We start from the raw sequence: 10,141 nt of genomic DNA, 5'->3' as shown, positions 1-10,141 counted from the left end.
GTATACTCGCAACGATATAATTGTCTGATTGCTTTAGTTTACTGCTTAGCATTTTTATTACTTTGTTTTCGTTTTGGAAACAAGTTGTGGCTTTAGAATTATCTTATGTTATAGGGTAATGTGCAAAGCGCTTAGTGAACGACTCGGCTAATGAGTTGCGCGATATGCGGCCCGCTCTGGAATTTCATAATCCTGTCGACTGTTATGAGTTTTAACTCTGTTTTGTTATGTAAGTCTATATTCGAGTTTGTAAATTGTTTATTGAGGTTCCATCCTATTATTGCCATATGACTAGTGTCGTTTTAACCAACACTGATTCAAAGTAAATTAAGAGTAGTTCAAATATGTAAGTAAAACCTTTTGTCGTACAGATGGCAATTATTTAAGTTGTTTTATTAGTTTTATGTTTGATTTGCTTCATTTCAAAGTTAGCTCTTTTTTCGGCTAGTCTCTTGTTGGAAAAGGAGTCTAATGTAGCCAACATAAAACGCACTTGTTTTAATATAAAAATCTATTATATTGTAATGTCATTAACCCTAATCGTCCTAATCTCTATCTGGTAAAAAGTCGGACTAACATTGATATAGTTATTGTGCGAGAGGTTATTTATTTTATTAACTGTAGCTTTTGTAAATACATATTGAATGTACACAACGTCAAGTGGTCAAAAAATCATGGGAGTGCGTTATCTAATCAAAAAGGGCGGTGGCAATAAAAAGTTCGATAAGGCTAGAACGACTGAACTGATTTTTTTATTTAAGATAGTAAGCTTTATTATAAGTAATTCTTCCTTTTGTTAATAATTTCATAAATGTTGTATTAGTGTCATAGATGTAGTAATATCATAATGAGGTCATCCCGCATGTTTGATGCGGCGGATCCGTTTATCCAGGAGTGGCGGTGCGGCGGCGAGGCGCGGCGCGGGGCAGCGCGGGATTGCGGAAGTCAGATCTATTTGTATATCCTCCGAACTCACTAATTATGCTACGCCGCTTCTTACTTTAATGTTAACTGAACCCAAACTGTTATGATATTCATATTTTTGACCGTGACAAACATCGTACAGTTTGTAAAGATCTTCCGTGAACATACAAGTAACGTTAGGGTTCGTGTTCTTCCTTAAACACATAACTGTTACATCAAAAGCAACGTCGCTTAAATCACTCTAAGTTAAAATGAATGTCTGCTTGTGTGAATTATCCAGCGTTAATCCAATGTTATAGCGATGTTTTGGATCGCTCGCGCCGCGCCGCTGATGCGTTGCGTCGATCAAAAGAATCGACAGCGTTTGATGTTCAGAAGTATGTACGAGGTTACGTCAACGCTGAAGTTTGTGTGTTCTGTGCCACTTGTGTTAACTTGCACAGGCTGGAATAATATTGCGTTTGGCTCTCATGGCAGTACAAATAGAATTTGAGATTATATTATAAAAAATAATCATTATCAAAAGATTTAAAATATCTTTGTGTAGCCTGTCTATTTCTAAAGCATAGTTATGTGGGCACTGCTTGTACAATAGTAGCTTCATTGTACAAGCGGTTTCCCTTTAACGTAAACAGCAATCGGAGATGAAAAAAGTCTAACAATTGCCTAGAACATAGTTAAGATATAAAGTAGGCAACAGACTATTACCTTATTATGATTATTATGTCATAGTGATTCACGCTCGCCCGATCTGTCTCCGTTTCTATTTGTATAAACATAACAGTTGAACACACGGAACACGTAATGTAATCACAATGCAAACGTCATCTTCCGCGGCCTTCCGCAAGCGTCCGTAAGGCCGGCCTTCCCGCACTACATTACACTGAAGACAAACCCCAAGTGAGAAAATATGTGTCCTAGTTATAATAGTTTATCTTGTCTTGTTTGTTCTAAACGTTCACTTTCTATTCCTAATCGCCCACTCCCTAAAGTAATTCGTATTTCATTAATTTAAAAACGTGACTTTTTCGACATACTTGTTCAATGTCTTGTGTAGATAAATAATAATAAAGCAGTAATTGTCATACAAATGTGTAATGTATTGAGTAATAAGTGAAAGGTTATCTAGCAATTAGATTACGAGGCGGGCGGCGCGCGACTGCTACCGGAAACGGATCGCTTTATTGTCGGTCGGAATTTATGTTATAAATGTTTTCTAATCTTATTTTCACTATCTTTGTGAAATCGGTCTAAAGTTCTGAAAGCTTATTTTTCCGAGAACTTCCAAACGATGCGTGTGTTGCGTCACGATAATTGACAAATTTATGTGAAGGCAGGCAGTCACGTGGCAGCAGTTAACCTACATGTAGCGAGGAACGCGTAAACGTCGCGTCGACGATGAGATGCCATCTGCCGTCCGTTGTCGCACTATCGATTGCTCCAATGTGCCTATTTACTGACATTACAGAGCGACGCTTATACATACATAGTGCCGATACTGACACGACACTCGGTGATATAAATACTTAAGACAGCAACGGAAACATCCGGCGACGTTCCCGCGGTCACGATATGCGGTGCACAGAGAAGGTCGGTTTACATTCGCACGGCAGCGACAAACATAACAGTGTTAACTGCACATACTGTTTTTGCTTACATTCTCGTCAAGACGAACCAACCGGTGGACAACCATATATTGACGCAAACATTCAAAGCCATTATACTACATCCTTTTTATGTCCTAAATAAACTGTCTAGCGATTCTACGTATCACAGAAGTGTATAACTGAAGGTATCTTAACTGAAGCTTCTGTTTTATAGTCAATGATAGCATGATTGTTCTTTGTTGATTTATTTCAATTTATAATTAAGAGTTTCACTGATTTTGAAGATGTTAAAACTTCGCATTGCTGCGCCGTCCACAAAAATCTCGTCGTTGCCTGTGATTTGTACTAGCGGTCATCAGCTCCTAGGCACATTGCACGCGACACCACTATTTATCCGTCCCCTTTAACTGTATCGCTGAAACTAGGCCGCGCCGCTCCCAGTCTGAACATAAGCTTTATTGTTGATGCTTCAGTTCAATCGGGAAAAAGGCGGCGGATTTTGAAAACATTTACAGCGCGATTATATAACTCGCGCAGTTGAAGTCATCCGGTAATAATTATCCCACGGTTTAAGCCCGAGCTGGCTTTTCCATCGTACGTTCGATTAAAGGAAAACATTAAAAAATTATGTATTCCTGAATATATTGAATGTTATCGGTACGCAGCGAGTGATGTTTGATTTGAATAATGCGATGTGCATGTGCGGTGATCTCATCTGTGCTGTGACGTGTTCCGGGTGAGATTGTATTGATAATGAGTCGTGCGAGCACAGAGCACAGAGCACAGAGCACAGCATAGATCACAGAGCAACGGACGCATAACTCCGGGTAATTGAACGCACCACGGCCTCATCTGCTAAACTATTAGGAAGTGCAGACATAGCAGTATACACTGTTTGATGGATAATCCTATTTAAGTCATATCGTTGTATCTTCCATTGTTTTTTTAACTGTATCTTTCAGTGTTGTTCACATTGGAAACTGAAATATTAACACTATTATCTGGCATTTTCGTTAACTCAAATTATCCTCTATTACTTCACTAAGTTCTGTGGTGGGAGGTAATAGCAAATTTTAGCATAACTTTAAGGAATGATTCACATCTCAGTTGAAGCTCTTTAAATTTTGTCATTATCATAAAATTCGTATAAAACGATATTGCATCGTTTGGAAGTATTGCAATTAGGACGGCATTGCTTATTTCAAGTTATAACTCTTTTGTTTACATTCATACAGTGTCGTATTCGCAATACTATGTTATCAAAGGCGTTTTAATTGATGCCTTTTCTGGGGGCGGCTGGTGTGGGCTGTGGAGTGTTCGATTCATGAGTGGAGTGCTCCGCCCGCACCGCGCCGGCCGCACCGCGCAGCCTAGCTGTGAATGAAGCGGCTAATCGATGCAGTGCGGCCGACACACGGCGCGCGGGTGAAGGACGTCGTCGTCGCCCTCGCCCTCCCAGCGTCCACCCACATCACGACATATCTCTCATAGAGACCTACAATCTAACTGACGCTTTAGTCTTTGTCAGTTTAACTGCCACATACATAGCGTACGAACAATGACGTCCATAGCTTTCCTTCTTGCTAACTGTCTCCCTTATGTTTGCTGATATTGGGGATTTATTGTAGTTTTAGATAAGAACAATAATTAACAATATAAAGGGACCATGAGCCAATTAAGCTAGGCCTTCTGCTTCGAAGGTAAGCTCAACTTCCGCTCGCTCCACATAATTTTCTGTACATCGCTTGGATATTTTTGCTCTTTACCTAAAAACTCACGAAAAATTGAGGTAAACCGGGTTTAGTTTTGAGGAACTTCTCGGTAACTTAAGTCCTTGTATATTATATTATTATTTCTGCAATGAGTTTTGAAGAAATATTTTAAACGACGAAATGATTTTGCCTCATGTTTATTTTAAACTATCTACGATTCGCCAACTAATATATTCTGATCATCTTCTGTATCTATTGGAAATTCATGAGAATAGAGCGTGAGTCAACAAAGTATTACTCAATAGTAAAAATAACATGCAAATAAATAGTTTATAAATGTATCTTATCTATTTTAATGTACATAATATGTCTCGCGATCAAGAATTTAAATAAATGTTAGTCACATTTGTGACCGTTCAAATAATAATAATAATAATAATTGATTTATTTCGGATAACAAAGATCCATAGAGTGTTAGAGTTAGAACTTATCTAGTGTTTAATAATCAAAGAAATTATTAATTTTTCGACAGCAATAATTCTCTTCCGATCCTCTGTTATGCATGAGAAATTATTCATTACCTACATACCTTATACCTCACGCAATCGTGGACATTTTTTTTAAATAAGTAAATAGAGTATACTATTTAGAGTAGTGCATGACAAAATAATGTTCAATGTCAAGTTTGTCCGGTGCACACTGTGACTCCAACGTTTACATGGAGCGTGCCAAAAGAATTTGGCAGCGAGGAGGCGGAAACGACCCAGGGAACTCCGCCACCCGCTGAGCTGTCGGCGTATAAAAATCTGAAATTTCTTTTCAGCGAGTCGTGTTCGGCAATATTGCGTGATGCAAAGATGATAACGCCTAGTTAATATTTTCTTATAACACGATTATAATCACTAGCACGTTTTAACCTGCTCACATCATTATGTTAGTTTCTAGATTGTAAGTTAATATTGTACATTGATTATTTCGTGCATCTATACAAAATGTAACAAATTATGTATGTTAAGAAAATAAAATATTTATAACTTCCGTTTGGAACTATATCTGAAAAAGTTAATTCTGTCATGATTTCTATTTCAAATAAGTTGTAGAGCGCTATTGGCGAGTGCTGGCGCGCTGCCAACTACCGGGCCCAGCCAAGCACCAATACCTTCCAAGCTAGCTTTTTAATTTGTTGCTTATGAACTTAGCTACATGTTTATATTGTTTTACCGTAAATGCAGTAAAAATATATCCCACCTTCTTTGTGTATGAACCATTATCAAAATAACCAAACGAACAGCAGATCTGATATATGTGTACTTGCACGCTAATTATGTCGCGCAGTGTACCGCGCCTCGAACACTCATGTCTCATGTCACACTTGATGAGGAACATCCGAAAATAGCAACAGGGAACAATAATACATTTTTAAATAAATATTTACTTGTTGTTACACAACTAAATCAAAGCAGTCATAGCACCTTTGCTTCTTTGTAAGTCTAACTCGGTCTCGTGACCAAAGACGATTCGTTAGCATCTAATAAAAGTGAGTTAATGTAAGATGTCTTCACTGTTTATTTGAAACTAATACAAAAGAATGAGATCACGCAGTTTGTTTCCACGGCTGACGTTAAGCTGAGGGTGACGTAGACGACACAAATGTGCCAAAAGTACACGACGTCATATCGCATCATTGCCGCACAAGTATGACTACATGGAATGTTCATCGTTAGTGCATCATACGCTCTTTTGCTACCTTTCAAAACTTAATGATTAACGGTACAGAATTAGACAAAAATGACAACTAACATGGTCGATAGTTAATATTATTTTAACATCGAGATTTTCACTTGTGTACATCGCTAGATTATAACAAGCTGTTTTTAATACAATATTTAACAAAATTCATCGATCGAGCTGCACTGTGAATAAGTTGACGCTCTGAGCTATGTATGTATGTGTAAGTTGACTTTACACTAGGTGGTACATTCAGCGCGTGTCGATGGTCAATAAACTGTGTGCAAATAGCTCGCCATCTCGCCATTACAGCGGCACGGCGATGAGGAAGGTCCGGGAACAATAATATCGCGACTTGCACCGCAACTATTTGTTATGTCCATCACTACTTGCGCTATAGTTACGGTTAATACTAAAAGCTGAATGTTTCAATCGATGTCGTTTTAATGTTGTCATCGAAATAAGAATCTGACGTGAAAATGGTTAATGCTCAAAGAAATATGTTTGAAAATATTGAAACGGGCACATTGGAACAATAAAGGCGCATCTGTTGGAGAAGTTGCGGGTCGCCTACGGATAATGTGGCGGCGCGGACACCGGACACCGCACCAGCTGCTTGCCGTCCCCGCCGCTCCCAGTCCCCGCCGCTCGCATCACACGACCCAATCAAAGACATGTTTATACATCGTCGTTATTTCACCCGTTTTACATTATAACAAAATAATACTTAAATAACAATTAAGTGTCCTTAAAATGTCAAATGTAATTTAAATCGAAATTTCTTCTCTACGCTTTTTACATAATTCTAAAAAAAATCCTAGACTTAGAAGGATGTAAAACCAGAACGAAGGCGCAGTGACTTGAAGACATCGCATGCTTGTGACACGAGCTTCGACTCTCGATGTATTATTTTAACGTTTGCAATTGCGTACAGTTGTCGTTTCAAATCTCATTAGTTAAGCCGTAATCCAACAATGTAATTAGCTGCAAACTAACATCGTTGTTATACATATATGATTAAAACAAATCCGCTTCGCATCCCTCGGGGTCATGTTACATCTGATGTTATTTCAATTTATCACTTCGTATTTAGCCGCTGTATTTGCATGCTCTATGATTGGTCGTTCTTTAATATACGAACACATTTACTAGAAAACAAATAATTAGTCATGACTTGTCAATAGTTAGATTTTTCGCAACTAGATAAATGATGTGCAAATATGATGTGAGGGCGGACGTGCGAATGATGCATAGAGCGTGGGCGCCATCAAAGGCCACGGCCCACGGACTACGAAACACGGCACCGCTCGCAACACTTTCCTACGGCGCTTACGGAGCGCATTCCTTCGCGTTCGTCATATGGACATAGAGACCCCAAATATAAGGGATAAAATCACTTCATACAAAAAAGCTATGAATTTGTGATAACCAATTGCCTGTCAGTTGTTTTAGATTTTTTTTATTTAGTTAACGTAATGATGTCACTTGCCTTCGCATTTCTAAAGAATGGAGTTTTAAGGACAGACTAAATTTCTCAATAATATTAATAGCTTTTATTTTGGCCACTTGTTAGTTTAGTAGAGCATACGTTTTTGGTATGGTCGAACCGGAACCGTTATCGAATTGGGCTATAATGACTTTATACAGGAAAACGAACGAATCACATTTTATTTTAATTGTCATGATAAGAAGACGCTCCGATAACCCAATAATGACAATAGGGCAGTGTTTATCGGCCATTCGGCTCCATTAGGCAACGGAAGTGCGTGCCGCGACCTCGGCGCAGGACACGCGACCGACACCACGAGCCAGCGGCTGACCTAACTGACAATCAATATAAATTACATACGTATAACTTTTATTAATAACATTTTATCCTTTCGTTATTCCATGAAATTTGTAAAACACGAGTAGTCAATATTCTTCCGGTTTTAACAACCGCATGCAAGAGTCTAACATATTCTAATCACTTACAAATTCTGGGTTACTTGAAAAACTTTGTCCATAAATTGTTAATACTAACGTAATGTTCGGAAACGAGCAGAACTACGCTAGGAATGCGGCGAGCCTCGACGGCATTTGCAAGGAATCTAATGAAAAGCCACATTGAACAAAACAAATATAATATAAATGTACCGCAATGTTGCACTGTAAAACAAATTAACTGCCTAAAACCTTGGGAGCCATCTCATGCGTGGGGGACTGAAGCGACGACACGACATGAAACGAGAATTTTAGTTATCCAAAAGCATGTTTGCTAGTTGTGTCTCCTTGTAACGTGTTTTTAACCGACTTAAAAAAGGAGGAGGTTTGCATCATTGACATCCTCTCATTTAGTCTGTGCCCCGCGCCCCCAGGCGAGGCGCTCTTCTCGACACCGCCGCGTCGAGTGCCGGCCGACAAGGGGCTGCGGTTAATTGTAAGTGACTGCGCATCCTTGACAGATTTACTGGCTGCCGGGCGAGTGCCTCGCCTGATACATTTACCGTTACAACTGTTGCATCATCTTAATACATATTTAGATTTTTATGCATTTCGCAGACAATTTTAACTTTGTAAATCAGCTTTTTATGGTAATTGCTTTGTGCCTATTTAACAATAGATGTAGATTTACGATGCAACTAATAGATTTATGAAAAGTTTCCATTTCCGGGGAGGTATAATGATGCAATGATGATGGAACAATGTTTTGCGCTGCGTTGCAGGGAGGAGGTGTGCAACCACTCGGTGCGGTGGAACGCACAGTTCTCTTTCGTGTGCAAGATGTGCGCCAACGCCAACACCGGCGTGCTCGAGCCCGCCTTGCTGCGCGTCTCCGTGCGCAAGGAGTGCAAGGGTACGTCACATCACGCCATCCTTTCACTTATTCTTATTGTATAGTATGACAGGATAAAAAAGCTAACCGGTATCAAATTACATTATTATTTTTTTATATAAAAGAAAAGAGTGGTGTTTGTGGTGACAGGCGGGCGGTCATATCAGAAGCTGGGCTTCTGTGACGTGAATCTGGCGGAGCTGGCGGGAGCGGGCGAAGCGACGCGCCACTGCCTGCTGGAGGGCTACGACCCGCGCCGCCGCCAGGACAACTCGGTGCTGCGATTGCGTATTAAGATGAACATGATCTCCGGCGATCCCCTTTTCAAAGTGTGAGTAATGCACACACGATTATTATGTATCCCGAAATCGATGCGGGCCGGGTCTTTTTATGTACTGACTTGCATCGTTGTTGCTGCAGGCCGGAGCGCAAGCAAGAGGTGACGGAGGGCGGCGACAGCGGTGCGGAGAGCGCCGCGCCGCCCGACGACGACTGCGCCTGCTCCACCAACAGCTCCGGCTTCGGTTCGCTCACCGGCGCCAAACCGCATGGTAACGCAGCATATAATGGCGCTTTATACATCTTTCACTCACTAAAAAGAATACAATACTAACTAAATTGATACACTATCGTCGAATACAGTACCTTTTTTATATGTATGTAAAAACATCAGCTGCATGAATTAATGAAGTAATAACAGTTCCAGTGTCAGAGGGTATGACGCCGCCGACGATAGCGGCGCTGGCGGGCAGCGAGCCGCCGCCCGACCACGAGGACACGCCCGTGCCCGACTACAACGGTACGTCACCTCACCCTATACACCTAACCTGCGAGAGGGATAGACCATATGAAGGAACATAACTGACTCAAATGGAAATATGTTTTAAAAATAATCTTTGATGGTGTGTGTAGTAAAGTTAACTGGCAGCATTTGTGTGTATTCGCAGCGGTGAGCGGGACCACGGCGCCGTGCGCGTCGTGCCAGCAGCACACGCACTCGCGCAACTCCTCCAACACGTCGGGCGACATGAGCAGCAAGGTGAGCATAGCTTTTTTCCTTTTACACTCTGCTTTCGGCAGATGGACTAAAACCTTGAACATCAACACCGGGAACACGTATTTCTTTTGCTATTGTTCTCCTGCAGCAATGGTTGCAGAATTTAAACCTAAATGCTGTCTATAATCTTAATTGGACAATAGTTTTTGTCCAAAATATTTTTAAGATGTGAGGAGTGTTATTTCAAGCTTAATTGAAAAGGATACTGTATTTTATGTCGTCGTCCTACGAGTCGGATAAAATAAATATTAGCCTGACTTACAGGCGTCGGGTTACGGCAGCTCGGTGTCGGCCGCCT

At 40.5% G+C, this 10,141-nt stretch overlaps 1 protein-coding gene across 1 annotated transcript in view; it reads left to right on the top strand.

Moving 5' to 3' along the window:
* LOC106107746 (protein FAM102A) overlaps positions 1-10,140 on the top strand; it is a gene marked incomplete at its 3' end in the record, with an annotated part of 34,338 nt that extends 24,198 nt beyond the window's left edge. Inside the window, exons 4-9 of the mRNA XM_013288747.1 lie at positions 8,677-8,807; positions 8,937-9,117; positions 9,207-9,337; positions 9,487-9,585; positions 9,734-9,825; positions 10,108-10,140. Coding sequence (XP_013144201.1) covers positions 8,677-8,807; positions 8,937-9,117; positions 9,207-9,337; positions 9,487-9,585; positions 9,734-9,825; positions 10,108-10,140 — 667 coding nt within the window. The remainder of the gene's footprint in view (positions 1-8,676; positions 8,808-8,936; positions 9,118-9,206; positions 9,338-9,486; positions 9,586-9,733; positions 9,826-10,107) is intronic.
* Between the last annotated feature and the right edge of the window lies 1 nt (position 10,141).

Source organism: Papilio polytes, unplaced genomic scaffold, assembly GCF_000836215.1.
Source record: "Papilio polytes unplaced genomic scaffold, Ppol_1.0 DF821845.1, whole genome shotgun sequence".
NCBI classification, from domain to species: domain Eukaryota; kingdom Metazoa; phylum Arthropoda; class Insecta; order Lepidoptera; family Papilionidae; genus Papilio; species Papilio polytes.
This window is presented reverse-complemented; position numbering and strand designations above follow the sequence as displayed.